Source organism: Zonotrichia albicollis, chromosome 25, assembly GCF_047830755.1.
Source record: "Zonotrichia albicollis isolate bZonAlb1 chromosome 25, bZonAlb1.hap1, whole genome shotgun sequence".
NCBI lineage: Eukaryota > Metazoa > Chordata > Aves > Passeriformes > Passerellidae > Zonotrichia > Zonotrichia albicollis.
Genome location: NC_133843.1, coordinates 2,986,977 through 3,002,840, shown reverse-complemented (window position 1 = coordinate 3,002,840; position 15,864 = coordinate 2,986,977). Strand labels below are relative to the sequence as shown.

Below are 15,864 nucleotides of genomic sequence, written 5' to 3'. Positions count from 1 at the left end.
GCCCTTAACATGTCTCTTTATTTGTCCCTAAAGCCTCTTCAGCGATGCCTTTTTATTACAAGTCTCTCAGCTTGCTCTCAGGGGAGACAGGGTCGACAAGAGTGATAGATAGATAACTCTATAGATTATCTCCCACAGATGTTTTCTCTCCAGTAGCCCCTCAGGCTATTCCCTCTAAGTAAACAGAAACTAAATAGAGAGTCTACTGAAGAGAGAAGTCCCTGAGGTCCCTTGTCACCACGGTCAGAAAAACAGCCCAGCCCAGGGAGCTCTGCACACACAGAGAATCCTTCCCCAGCATTCTGGAACCCCCATCCAAAGTGACCCTTGGAAGGGAGAAAAATGCATCAGCTTGGGGGGGAAAAAAATAAAAAAATGTGGTGTGTAATGGGCACAGGCCTTGCTGGAGGAAGTGGAAATCTTTCAGCTCAAAGTTAAAGGAAAATGACAACGGGGACGGGGACAATGACAACAAGGTGTTTGCTCAGTTTATTAAATGCTTGGAAAATTCAGAGGGAGAGGACACTGAGCTGCTTTCTAAGCAAAATAAACAGAGTGCAGGGGTATGGGCTGGGAAAAAGACATTTGGGAGCAGGGGACAATAAACCCCCAGGTATTACTCGTATTTTTATCTCTGGGTGTCCTCATTCAGGTCACTAAAAGAACTAAAATAAGTGACTTTCCTGTTTTAATATTGCTTCCAGCACTGATGATTTAAAATTAAACAAACAAGATGAGGAGCTTGTGTGTATTTTTTTAAGTTAAACTAAATTTCAGCCAGCAAAGGTGATACAGGAAAGCTTGTTAGGTATACACTGCATTTCAACCCATGGAGTAGCATAGACATATAAAATAATCCTGGATATGGGTCCTTCAATGACATTGAATTAGTCCTGTCAGACAACCACTAACAAAGAAATCAGCTTTGTGGTGTTAGTGGTCCCAGCAGAAATAACAGAAACATGAACCGAAAAATACTGGATATGGTGAGAAATACTTATTCTTTGTGTTCCAAGCCAAAAAAATCGCTGTTTTCTTCAACTACAAAACAGACTCTGCTGCAGACTTTTCCCTGCCTTTCACTTCATTAAAGTTATGTAAAAGTGTATTTTTTCCCTGGGGAGCTTAAGAGCAGAGATGGTTCTGGGGTCAGTTTTAAGCAGAGGTTGCTTCATGCGCATCTCCCTACACCTCTCACTGCCATCACCTTCCCTTCCCTGCTTTTTCCTGGTTTTACATGTTTTTCTCTGCATTTTGGGTTTTTTTTTTTTTTTTTTTGGCTCTTTCTAGTCCTTGTTAGTGCCCAATTCTGAACCTGGGGTGCAGCAGTTAAAAGAGCCACTGAAATTATGGTCTCTTTCCTCCCCTCCCAGTTTAAATCAGGCCACCCACTCCAGTTACATTTGTCTTCAGTCACCTTCTCGCCACCAACTCATCTCTGAAGGAATAGGAATAAATTGAAGTCAAATCTCAACCATTGTGTCTTCAGGGATATGACAACTGAATGATTTAGAGAGGGCTGGAAAAGGAAATCTGCTCCCGAGAGGGTTTTGTGCCACTGGAGCCAAATGCCAGAGTGCTACTTTCCAAACAATTGAGAGATCCTACAAAAATTGTCCAGAGTGATTTCTCATTCTTTAGTTTTCATTTTCTCCTGACTGAAAAGCTGTCTCACAGTAGTCTTTTCACAAGCCATAAAGTTTAGACTTGAACTCTTTACCTTACTGCTCTGACCTCCTTTACCCCAGCTGTAAAACCCTACTGCCCATCCTTCAATAAATTTATCACCTCATAAACTCCCACTAGTGCTTCTCTACAATGCATTTAAAAGACACAAGTGGAAGGCCAGGCCTTCCCCCCTTGTCAAATATCACAATTGTCCAGTTTTATACCTGCTGTACAGGGAAATATTTAAGGACACGGCATTTTTCAAAGACCTGCGGTTTTCGTAAAAATTCCCCTTGATATAAAAAGCACAAAGTTTAAATACAAACCCATGGGTTGAACATATAAAACTGCCAGACTCGTGTTTCCCTGCTTCACACAACTCCTGCTCTCTTTGGGGTGCTGCAGATCCTGGAGGTGGGGATGGAGAGGGTTCATTTGTGATATCGTAATTAAAGACTGAATAAGAATTAGCTGAGCCATGGAGAATCCCCTCCATCCTTGTGGGAGCTGCGTGGGCATAATGAGGACCTGCCACCTTGTCACCACGTCTGTCCAGACAAAGGGATCCCACAGAGGCAGGGACAGACACCCCATGAGTTATGGGGGTGCCCAAGGTAAAAAGTTCAGCCGCAGGTCCCTGGAGAGGTCATGGGATGTTTCCTCTGAGTCTTGGAAATAAAACCTAATTTTTTATTTTTTAACATGAGTCTAAATCCCTTTTCCCAGCCTGGCTCTGGAGCATGGCAAGGATTTTATTTCACTCTCTTTGGCTGAGGGAAGCAAGGGATTCCATTTAGTTTCAAGAGTGGAGAAGGAGCATGGCCTGAAGGATGAGCAGCAAAGGTTCAGCCTCAGAGATTTCCTGTCACATACACATTTTATGAAAAATCCTTTCCTTAGGATTTTTTCTCCTGAGAAGCTGAGAGGACTCAGGAACAAAATGTAAACAATGGTTATCTGCTGCTGTGGAATGCAACAGGTGGATCTGTGATTGGTCTCATGTGGTTGTTTCTAATTAATGGCCAATCACAGTCAGTTGGCTCTGACTCTCTGTCCGAGACACAAACCTTTGTTATCATTCTTTCTTCTTCTACTCTTAGCCAGCCTTCTGATGAAATCCTTTCTTCTATTCTTTTAGTATAGTTTTAATGTAATATATAACATAAAATAATAAATCAAGCCTTCTGAAACATGGAGTCAGATCCTCGTCTCTTCCCTCATCCTCAGACCCCTGTGAACACCGTCACAATTTCCCACTCCCAAAACTTTCCCAAACAGGACTGTGAACATCCTTTATAAGATAACTGCACATAAGAGTCACAACAGCTCCTTATTTCAGAGAGGACACACAAACTGCAGCCATCGAGAGGCTCTAATCAAACCCAACTTGTAAAGCTTCAATCAGCAAAGCTGTTAACCAACGGATCCACATGGGACAAAACCTCATTTCGGTGTTCTGAGGGTAACACCAACCCAAACAGCAGCCTGGCCACCCAAACGTGTCATGCTGAGCTCCAGTGCAGCCCAGTGCATTTTTACACATTTTCTCCGCTCCAGCTGGAGCCCCACAATGTGTTGAGAAGCGCCATTAATGCATCACATGGGCTCAAATTTATCCTTTCACAGACTTATTCCTTTTCCCTTGGACTTCACATCAGCCACATTTGATGCTGAAGTGACCTCCAAAAATTTAGCACTTCTAACAAAGGACCAACATTTTCTTTTACTGGAAAAGAGGTAAATGAGGTTTTTCGCTTTGGCCTGGCGGCTGTTTGTGTTGTAGCAGAGTCAAGGAACACCTCAAACTATTATTTTCTCTTTCATAATGACTGGAATCACAAAAAGACAGGAAAATACGCCAACAGAACCACAACACTTAATCCAAAAAAGCAACAGCAAATGCTGGAAAACTTTTACGACGTTATTGCCATCAACACCTCAGTTCAAAAGGGAGGGAAAATCTCCAGGTGCATTTCCAAGCCAGGGAATAAAACAACTCCCACAAGACTGAGCCATGTCCTACCTTTTTTATATTGCCCTCCTGAGAGGTCACCTCGGGATCACTCAGTATTTGCTAAGGAAAAAACAGAATAGAAACAAAATTCAGTTGTGTTGCCGCTAAGAATGTTATAAAATAACAGAAATTCATATTGCTGTAATGATGATGAGGAGGAGGATGAATAAATATTATATTATTGATAATAATGGCCAAAACTCACAGCTACACCCAGATGTTTGGGAAATTTGATGGAGGGTTTTCAGCAGAACTGTAATTTGGCTTTTTTGTATATATATATATATATATATATATATATATATGTATAAAAATCTAAATTACAGTTCTGCTGAAAACCCTCAATAATTATATTATAATTATAAATCATAATAATATTTTATATATATAATATTATCATAATTTATAATTATAATGTTCAATACTTATAATTAAGTATTGAACACTATAATTATAATATAATTATAAAAATTAATATTTGATTAATATTTAATGATTTAATTCAGTACATTTTATTATATTTATTTAATGTAATTAATACTGAATAGTTAATTATAGAATTCATTTGCTAAGTTATTATAATTAATAATTTATATTTACATTATAATAATATATATCTATAAAACAACAAACAAAAACAAGCAAAACCCAAACAAACAAAAACCAACCAAACAAAAACCATACAAAACCCCCCATTTTTATTTATTTATTTTACACATTTTTGTTTTATTGTATACATCCTTGGCTAAGCAAACTGTCTGTGGCACACTGATTAGTGGAATGGGACCACAATTTTTGTCTATTGACTTAAGGAGCAAGTCCTGCTGAATATACTAAATATAACAGTGCAGTGATAATATTTGCATAGTTATGTGTATTAAAAATATTAGATATATATATATATATTAACGTTTTCTGTCCCTTCTGTGAATAATTCCCTTAGTTTTGGCAGACAAGGATGGGTGTGGACAACAAGGGCGCCGAGGGAACAGGCACCCACAGGATCCAATTCTCAATTCTGTCCCAGGATTGATTCCCTCTGGAGCAGATCCCGGGATGCTCAGGCCCCCCCAGCGCTCCTTAATTCCCCCTCCAGCCGAGGTGTGGTGGAACAAGTCATTAAATCGCTGCTGCGCTGCACCTCCGATTAGCTGCAGGTCAGCAGGCATTCAGGGAGGTCAAGTACCTCAGCCCTGCATCCCCTGCATCCCCCGGCAGGGTACACAGGGACCGGATCCAGCCGCGAATTCCAGCGGCTCCCGCAGCTCTGGGGGGAGCTGGGGGGCTGAGGACAGACAGACACCCAAGGACACACAAGGATGGGGGTGCTCAGGGTGCTCAGGGCTCCCCCAAGAGCTGGGGGAGGTGGTTTGGCTGCCAAAGAGAAGGAAAAACCTCCAAGGAGAGAGATGAATGTGGAAAGAAATGCAGGTTAAAATGGGAAAGGGGAGGTCAGGGGTGCTCAGGGGTGCTCGGGGCTCCCAGAGATGCAGAAGGGGATTTGGGAGGTGGTTTGGCTGCCAAAGAGCAGGAAAAACCTCCAAGAGAGAGACGGATGTGGAAGGAAAATGCAGGTTAAATTGAGGAAGGGACGTTCAGGGAAGTTCAGGAAAGTTCAGGGCAGTTCAGGGAAGTTCAGGGAAGGGAAGTTCAGGGAAGTTCAGAGAAGTTCAGTTCAAGGAAGTTCAAGGAGAGAAGTTCAGGAAAGGAGAGAGGAGAGGAGAGGAGAGGAGAGGAGAGGAGAGGAGAGGAGAGGAGAGGAGAGGAGAGGAGAGGAGAGGAGAGGAGAGGAGAGGAGAGGAGAGGAGAGGAGAGGAGAGGAGAGGAGAGGAGAGGAGAGGAGAGGAGAGGAGAGGAGAGGAGAGGAGAGGAGAGGAGAGGAGAGGAGAGGAGAGGAGAGGAGAGGAGAGGAGAGGAGAGGAGAGGAGAGGAGAGGAGAGGAGAGGAGAGGAGAGGAGAGGAGAGGAGAGGAGAGGAGAGGAGAGGAGAGGAGAGGCCCCAGTGCATTTTAGCAGCTGAGATTTTGGCACAGAGCTCCAGTCCTGCTTTGGCCATGCCCAGGTGAGCTCGACTCATTTACAAATTTCCAACCCATTGCCAAATCTCCAGCTCAGCTGCACTAACAAGGGGCTGTGTTTCCATGGGAAGAACCCCAAACCATTCCCTGCTTTACACCAGCTCTAATGGACGTTGAAACTGCGGTTTCCAAAGTAGCTGAGAGCAAATAGGATCAGGAGGCAAATCCCAGAGCCATAAAAATTCTGTGTTCCTAGCCTGGAACACCCTGACATGACTGGAGTTAACATCCATCCTGCCTGTCCTAGATGTCACCAAGCTTCCAGGGAATGCTGACTGATCCCAGTGTGCTCACCAGGAATCAGCAATCCCCCAACATTTTGGAGAATTAGACCATCAAACCATCAGAGCTAAAACAGAAATGTAAAACGACTCCAAAACATCCATGGGGACAAAGCTGCCTCCAAACGAAGACACCTCCCTGCAATTATTATTGCAAAAAATAATAATTGCAAAAATAATAATTTTGGATACAATCAGAGAAGTGTGTGCAGTCAGAGTGTGTAATCCCCCCCGTCCAGCAGCACCATAAACGTGGAGGGGAAAGAAAACTCCAGTGAAGTGCAAATTGGGCTGTGGTGGAGCCCTGTATAAACAGGCTTAAGAGTCAGGAATTCCTGAGTCGGAATGGAGATGCCAACACAAGCTTCCTTTTGTTGGTTTGGACAGAGCTGTGCTCAAGGGGCAAGTTCCTTCTCTCAAACCCTTTTTTTCCGCCTTTTTAAAATTCAAAATAGCAGATCCTGAATGTCAAAGTTCTTAGAGAGCAGGATTTTGGTGAAAATATTTCATCCATGTTCAAAAATGGTGATTTTGCTGAAAATCCTCTGCAGGATCTTGCTGCTCGTTTGGAGTATTTAAAAATGGCTGGGTTTTGGTATTTGGTGAAATCCTTTTTGAGTTCCCATTATTACAGAACTTTCAGGGGAAGAACCTCTCAATATCAAGAAGAATTTTAATTCTGATGGAACCATCTCCACACTCAAACCATCAGAACATGGACAAATAGTGGTGAACATGCTGGTGGTGCTGCATGGCCTTGATGATCTTAAAGGTCTTTTCCAACTTTAACAATTCTGGGATTGTATGAGTGAAAAGGCATTTCAGCAGTAGTGGGAGAGTAGGAATCTAAACCAGTAGGAACTGGTTTAGATTAAATATTTCATCCTTTCTTTACACCTGATTTAAAAACAATATATATCCAAGGTGTTATTGTGGGCCAAGCTCTACCACAGACCATCTGCACTGGCTTGGACACATCCCAAAGTCCTGAATGTCCCATTTTGCCACTCCAGCTGTGGGATGGCAGCTTGGGATGCTGTTGGCACCATCCATGGGAAGTGTCTGTGGAGGAGCCGAGGCCAGAATTCCAAACCTCCCCTTGCCCAGCCACTGCCAGGGCTCTGAATGAGCCTTCAGAAACCTTCCTGGGAGCTGGAATTGGTGGCACCCAGAAACCGGTGGCAATTCCCACCAAGAATTGGTGGCACCGGAAATTAGCGGCAATTTCCAACCAGGAATTGGTGGCACCAGGTATTGGTGGCAATTCCCACCAGGAATTGGTGGCACCCATCAATTGGTGACAATTCCCACCAGGAATTGGCAGCACCCAACAATTGGTGACAATTCCCACCAGGAATTGGCAGCACCCAGCAATTTGGTGACAATTCCCACCAGGAATTGGCGGCACCAGGATCCTGCCCCAGTTACACCAGTTAAGGATGCGCCAGAATTTTCACAGAGCCCCCTGAGTGTACACTAAACATGTCAGGGAACACCATGTGATTCTTTTTGAAGAACAGTTTACAAGCTGGCATTCTCCAGCTGCAGTTAACCCTAATTTGATTACATTACTGAGACAGATCACAATGAGCTTATGTAAATAGTAACATTATCCATTCATTCCCCCAGCTCAGATAAATTGTCATTTAGGGGGGAAAAGAAGAACCCAATCCAAACTTCAATAAGCATTCAGCAGGGCATGGTGCATCCAGCAAACTCTGAGGGTGACAGACTGGAACTGCCCCTGCTGCATCTCTGGATTATCCCTCTAAAGTCTGGATTTTAAAGGGATATTTCCACCTCTCTGGTCCCACACCTCACCTCCTCCCTTCCTTCATATTATATATTATATATTATATATTATATATTATATATTATATATTATATATTATATATTATATATTATATATTATATATTATATATTATATATTATATATTATATATTATATATTATATATTATATATTATATATTATATATTATATAGCATATTACATATATATAATATATTGTATATTATATACATTATATATATTCTATATTCTACATATTACATATATTTAAATATATAAAGGAAGGTCTTCTCCAAGAATATATATGAATATATATATATATATATATATATATATATATATATATATATATATATATATATATATGTATATCTTTAAATATGTATATTCACACACACCAACAACCCACAGAGCCACAGCACTGATGTGCATCTCTAGGAAAACCAGATATGGAAAAAAACCCCACAGAAAACCAATTCAGCCCTTAAACATTCAGTCTTTCAGCCCTATTGTTAAAACACAGGGGGTTTATAGCATTTTCTGTCCAACAATTTACCAAAATCTGACATTATTTTCTATAGTAAGCAAATCTTTGAGCCCTATTAACTCAAGGAAATTTTCAATATCCTGCCTTGGGAATTTGAAGTGAATGTGCCTGGAATTGAGAGGGAAGGGAGGAAAGCTCTTCTCTGAGGGGAAGAATTTCCTCTCCTTGCTGCTGAGGGAAGGAGGATGAAGAGCACAGCTCTGACTGGCAAGGAACAAACCATGGGCTGAAAGGAGTGGAAAGAATAAAAAACCATTCAGTGCTAAGGGCAACCCCAGCACAATTGGGAACACTGGGGAGCAGCCAAGCTGTGGTTTGTGGCCCAGGAACAGCCTGCAAAGCCCTGTCACTCCATTTTATAACCATTTATTTGTCAGCTGGAAGCCTGGTGCTGCAGGGAAAAATGTGTGGAATTAGGAGGGATCCAGAGAACAAAAATTCTGGAAATCTGATGCAGGGAACACCTCTGCACTTGCTCACGCCCTGTGTGGAACCCTCCCTGTTCTCTCAATCCCAGGAGAACAAAATGCACTTTGCAGAGGAGACTCAGCGCAGTGGGGTTCAAAAGAAAGGAACATCCTAAATCATCCTTCGGTATGAAATAACTGACTAAACCTCATGGAAATGTCAGGGGGAGATAATGTGAAGAAAAATGGGTGTCCAAGAACAAAGACTTGGAGAATCCCGTGATCTCCATGCATATCACAACTTTTATCATTGATTTGAAAGAGCACAAACTTGTGATTTCCATACATATCACAATTTTATCACTGATTTTTCAGGACATAACTCCTCTATGGGATGGAGTTAACTGCAGCTACCAGGGAACACCTCTGCACTTGCTCATGTCCTCTATGGAACCCTCTCTGTTCTCTGAATCCCAGGAGAACAAAATGCACTTTGCAGAGGAGACTCAGGGCAGTGGGGTTCAAAAGAAAGGAGCATCCTAAATCATCCTTTCGTATGGAATAATTCATTTGTACCCATGGACCAAATGCAGGGAAATGCCGGGGAGGAGATAACATGAAGAAAAATGGATGTTCAAGAACAAAGAGTTGGAGAAACCTGTGATCTCCATACATATCACAGTTTTATCACTGATTTTTCATGCCATAGCTCCTCTGTGCCATGGGGATGGAGTTAACTGCAGCTACCAGGAAGTCAAACAGGATCTAATGGAGAGAATTTGCAGTGACTTCAAGGAGCTGAGGACTCGAGACTTCCAGCCAAGACAAATACGAGAGGGGACTGATTAGGAAATGTCACCCTTCCTCCTGCCAAGCACTCAGGGCTGGTGATAGGAGAGTATTAAACATAATCTCGCAGTCTTTAGGGGCTCTTTGATTTTATATTGCATTCTTATCAGCTTCTAAAAGTCCAGTGTTAATGAGCATGAGAAACTCACTTGGTAGTTTGGCAGTTTTGCTGAAATCAAGTGGAGTTCATTCAGTCCTGGCCTGTGGATCCAGCTGGAGATGCCTTTCCCTTTCTTAAGGAACCTCTGGCTGCTCTTTTTCTCCATCCCAGCAATCCAACATCACCTTTAGAACCAGTTCTTTGTGACCACCATTAGGGAAAAACGGGTTTTACCAATAATCAGAATTATCCCATCCTTGGAAGTGTTGAAGGATGAAGCTCTGAGCAATCTGAGCTATGGGAGCTGTCCCTGCCTAAAAGAGGTGGGAAAAGAGATTTAAGGTTCCTCCCAACCCAAAACATCCTCGGATTCTGTGTATGAGGTTTTAAAGGGCCCAGAATCAGAGATGAAACATTTGCACTGTAAACACTCCACCAGTGCACCCCTGACAGCAGAGCAAGTCCCAATTAACAACACAAACCTCCAAGTCTGGTATTTTGCTCACTTTCTGCCAGAAAAAAATATGTGTAACAGTACATGTGAGTGAAAAAAAAAAGTTTAAATTAATTATGATTTTCTATTTAAAACCCCCTTGCAGGTATTACCTCCGAGTCCCTTTCTCCCAAAGAGAAATTCCATTATAAAACTGAATTCTGGAAAGATTAAAGAGACACTACTCACACTGAACAGTGTGTGCAGTCTGAGGATTAAAACAAAAGTTGCAAGGATCAAATTGTATCTGATTTACTCAGTTTGTTCATCTCCAGCCTGAAACCTGCCTGGCACAGACTGTTGTGCTAAATAAATTCAATAAAACATGAGATTTTTGGACACAAGGTGATTTTGCATCTACAACCCCACCACTGTAAGCACAGAAAGAGCAGCAGTGGAGTGGAAGTTTAAGGTCATCAGCTCTAAATTCTGTCTGCCACAGGCCCACATTGCACAATCACTTAATGTAGCCAGAGCTATTTATTACCCCAGCAAAAAATCATCTTGAGGAGTGAAGTGCAATGTTTTGGTTAACAGATAAAGCCAGGCTGTTTGTGGGGATGTAAATGGATTGGATGGTTAAATTCGTCCATGAGCCATCCATCTTTTGTCCTCGACCCTTTTTAGTTATAAAAATGACCTTGGTATTGACAGAAGAATATAAACGAACTTCCCCTGCAGTTCATCTATTGATCCCCCCTCTGCTCAGCTGATCACTAATAATCATAAGTGAATAAAGAGGGGCTGTGCTTCATCCCCCTGGCGGAATTCAGGGCATCCCTCTGGCTGTCCTGGATTGCCCAAACCCTGCCAGGGGGCTCAGAGACCCTGGCACCGAGCCCAAGGCTCTGTGACTTTGATTATGAAATAATTACCAATCTTATATGAGGACCTGCAAGCCATGAAACTCTAAGTAAAATAATAGTTAGTTTGTGCTTCTTTTCCATGTTAAGCACAAGGAACAGCTTTGCTGTTGTGTGTGCCACTCTCTGTCCATGTCCTGAAGCTGCTCAGAGATGGAGAAAGGATTTACTCAGAGGTGGAAAGTGAATTTAGAGAGGAACTCCCTGTAGTACCCCTCTGTGCAGGCAAAGAGAACAAGAGAGGACAGAGCAGCATTTTGCCTCCCTTTATTCAGAAGTGATATTGAGCAAATGATTCTCTATAGGAAGAAAAGTTAATGGGGAATCATTCTATAATAATTCCCTATTCATTATTTATTATTATTAATAAAATTATATAAATAATAAAATAATAATAAATATATAAATAATATCTAAATATAAAATAACAAATATATAAATATATTATATTTATGTAAACATAATATAAATACATTTGCACTATATTTATATAATATAAATATGTTTATATACAATAGGAATATATTATATATTTATATAAGATGCATAAATATAATATATATTATTATATTAATATAGTAATACATTTATAAATAATATATAAATATATACTATATATTTAACATGTGATATATGATATAAGATATATGGTATATAATATATATGATAATATATGATATATGATAAATGATATATGATATATGATATATAATATACAATATACAGTATATAATATGTAATATGTAATATATAATATATTACATATTATATATAAAATAATATATACTACTTATGAATATATTTATTATTTATTATTAATAATAATAAAAGCTTCAGACACCAGCACAATCAGCCTTTTATTGGGAAGGCTCACAGAGCTGTTTTATCTCAATTGATAGGGCTGCCAGGTGAGCTCCCTTTTAAGAGCTGTAGAAACAATCTCAGACAGGACTGGATAATATTATGCTTGGAATGATAATATTGTGCTTGGAAAAGGTCAATATTTTATTTAATCAGTAAGACAGAGAGTGGGTGGCAATTTCAAGGCATTTTCTTGAGACTGGAATTCAAGGAGTCCCAGTGGAAATGAGATTTTCCTTTTTTTCCCCTTGGGTTTTGGGTGACTGGAACCCCCTGATGAGAAGTGAAGGATTTTCTGAGAGCTCCTGAAATGGGGAAATTTGGAGATTTTAGCTCATTGTGATTCCTTACACTGCAGATGCCACGGGCACTTCTCCATTCCTGACGGATGAGGTGGGAGACATCCACCTCAGAAACTCAACCCTGCTGCTTTCCTCCTCCAAATCAGCATCAGGGAGACACCAAACATGGATCAATCCACCTCAACAGCTCCTCTGTGTCACCCACTGTCCTGGAGATAAATCAGTTCTGGTCCTGGAATCTCTGTGCCAAAATGGCCAAGAGATTCTTTTAAAAAAATCCATTATTGTCCTTAATAAATCAGTAAAATTCCATTATTATCCTTAGCAAATATCTCCATTTATTTGCTGTTGGAGTTAAACTGGGTTCTACATTTGGAGCTTCCTCAGAACAGCACCAGAGGAAAAAAGGAAAAAAAAATCCTTTTAAAAATTTTTTATTAAAGGTTTTAAAGAGCACACACAGCCTGTATTGTTACCCAACACTCCAAGCAAGTTCTGAGGGAAATCTTGGGAGATCCAGCCCCGAGCATTGATTACAAGGAGTTTTTAATCTCGTGCCAAGAGGAACATTGAGGTTATAAGATGGCTCCACAACCATCTTGCCAAATAGCACAAATGTTTACATCTTCCAAACTACCACCAATAGATCATAGACAAAGAAATGTCCATAATGTACCCAGCTGCTGGAAACAAAATGTATTTAAGCCACTGAAGGGGGTTTAATGAAGTAAAGCATTTTTGTAACTGCCAGCTCAAAGTAAATAATCACTGATGTGAGCAGAGTTAAGAGATCCTGACTGGCCAAATAATCTCAGTGTGCCATCGAGGAAGCTGCTGCTTTGTGGGAATAACATAACAGCACTTGAACGTTCTCATAAACTTGGGGCTTGTCTTCCTCAACACCCTGCGCCTCCTGGGACTGGGGAAGTGCAAAGGGAACTTCCCAGCACGTGCAGAACCAAAGTACAAAAGGTTTAATTCCCTCTGAAAAGTCTGAGCTTGTTTTAAAGCTCAAAACGAGCAAAAAGAAAAGGGGAAATGTCTGCTTTGAGTGATGCAGAAATGCAGGAAATAGATTTTAGAGAATTCTCAAAGTTTAACAAGATCACTTTAGTGTACATCTGTATGCAAAATTTGAGAGAAAAAAATAATTATTTAGAAATGCTGTAGAATAAGACAGACATTATTAAGAGAGAAATAGAACTAAAGTTTCAAAAATAGCCTTACAAATAAGACTAGACACCTTAAAGAAATAAAACTCTGAAAGATCCATTGCAGTATCAAAGTACAAAAGGTTTAATTCACTCTGAAAAGTCTGAGCTGTTTTAAAGCTCAAAACAAATAAAAAGAAAAGGTGAAATGTCTGATTTGAGTGATGCATAAATGTAGGAAATAAATTTTAGAGAATTCCTAAAGTTCAACAAAAAATCTCAGCATACATCTGTATGCAAACTTTGAGAGAAAAAATACTGACATAGAAATGCTATAGAATAAGACAGACATTATTAAGAGAGAAATAGAACTAAAGTTTAAAAAAATAGACTTACAAATAAGACTAGACACCTTAAAGAAATAAAACTATGAAAGATCCACTGCAGTATCAAAAGGTTTAATTCACTCTGAAAAGTCTGAGCTTGTTTTAAAGCTCAAAACAAGCAAAAAGAAAAGGTGAAATGTCTGATTTGAGTGATGCACAATGACCTGAGCAGGTGAGCACAAACCATAAGAACAGCCCAAGGAGGAACAACCCAGCCTCACTTTTGGTTTTCAATTGTGCACATGTGAAAACCAAAAAAAAGAGCTGATATTCTGTATATTCTGTAGAGGGAGACCTGGCCCTGCACATTTTCTGTCCTAAATCACTCAAAAAGAACAAACCAAGCAGCATTTGCAACATCATCTCACGAGCCATAACAGCAGAATTCAGGTCCCAGGGATGAGAGTTACTTGCACTTATTTCTCACAGGTTTCCTGCAGTCTGCTTGAATATGAATTTGAATGCTTTGCTTTTTTTCCTGCAGAATATAAAACCCCTTTTCCTTGCACCACATAATTGTGTTCCATGGCAGAAGTGGCATCCATCACTGCCCCGCTGTCCCCTGCCTAAAAGATAAAACATCCAGAGGGTAATAAATGTCAAACTATGATTATTGATGCTTTCAATTAAATTGATTATCTATTTGAGGTGCAGAGCAGGGTGATTTATTGCTGTCTCTTTAGGCTGCACTTGGCACAACAGCAAGGTGGGTGAGCCTTTGGATTGTTCCCATGGATTTTCTATTAAATCTGATTTTCCAGAGGTGGCTCATGACCAATCCAGTGCTGAAATGGCACCAAATCCAGGTGGGAACATCCTGGGTTGTGTTATCTCCTGGAGCTTGGGAAGCAAGAGGGGAAAACAGGAAATGAAAATTTTGAAGTGTGGAAGGAGAGGAGATGCCCTTGATTTACACCCCGCATTCCCAAACTTGCATTTGCAGACTGAACCAGACAAAACCTGAGCATAATCTGGAGCTGTGCTGAGCTTGAAGCTTGGGAAATGAGAGGAGAAAATAAGAAATGAAAACTTTCAAGTGTGGAAGCACCAGAGATGGCCTTGATTTACATCCCTCATTCCCAAACTTCCATTTACAGACTGAATCACACAAAACCTGTGCATAATCTGGAGCTGTGTGAGCTCTCCCCAGCCCAGCAGAGATGAGATGAGATGAGATGACCTTCGGCTCGTCACTGCATTGTGTTTTTATTCGTTTCAGATAACAGGAGCTATAAAATTCAAAGCCATTTGCTCCCCAATGATAATCAGCAGCTGCTTCACAAACAAGGCTCTTTTTGTGGAGCCACGGGGTGACCTTTATCTGATCATTCCCTTAGAGAAATGCCTTTTGTGGCTGGGCAAGCCAGGAGCACCTTCCACTGGTTCTCCAGAGCACAGCACACTTTGGCTCAGCCTGCTCCAAAAAGCAAATTTGGCTCAGACCCAGGCACAGCCTCAGCCAGCAATGCCTGTTTTGGGAAGGGCCAGAAATTAGCAGGAGAAAATGATAATTCTCTTAATGTGCTGCTCTGCCAGCAGGTAGATTTAGAGAATTTCAGTCAAAAACTCATGAAAGGAAAAGGAAAGAAGAGAAGAGGAAAAGGGAAAAGGGAAAAGGGAAAAGGGAAAAGGGAAAAGGGAAAAGGGAAAAGGGAAAAGGGAAAAGGGAAAAGGGAAAAGGGAAAAGGGAAAAGGGAAAAGGGAAAAGGGAAAAGGGAAAAGGGAAAGGGAAGGGAAGGGAAGGGAAGGGAAGGGAAGGGAAGGGAAGGGAAGGGAAGGGAAGGGAAGGGAAGGGAAGGGAAGGGAAGGGAAGGGAAGGGAAGGGAAGGGAAGGGAAGGAAAGGAAAGGAAAGGAAAGGAAAGGAAAGGAAAGGAAAGGAAAGGAAAGGAAAGGAAAGGAAAGGAAAGGAAAGGAAAGGAAAGGAAAGGAAAGGAAAGGAAAGGAAAGGAAAGGAAAGGAAAGGAAAGGAAAGGAAAGGAAAGGAAAGGAAAGGAAAGGAAAGGAAAGGAAAGGAAAGGAAAGGAAAGGAAAGGGAAATAATCAGTGGAGAAATGAAAATCAGCACTGGTTT

General features: G+C 40.8%; 1 protein-coding gene across 3 annotated transcripts in view; it reads right to left on the bottom strand.

The window, feature by feature from the left end:
- The window catches only part of PRDM16 (PR/SET domain 16), a 291,780-nt gene that overhangs the window by 138,874 nt on the left and 137,042 nt on the right, over positions 1–15,864 (bottom strand). For all 3 annotated transcript variants that reach the window (XM_074558403.1, XM_074558404.1, XM_074558405.1), the window contains exon 3: positions 3,692–3,742. In XM_074558403.1, coding sequence (XP_074414504.1) covers positions 3,692–3,742 — 51 coding nt within the window. The remainder of the gene's footprint in view (positions 1–3,691; positions 3,743–15,864) is intronic.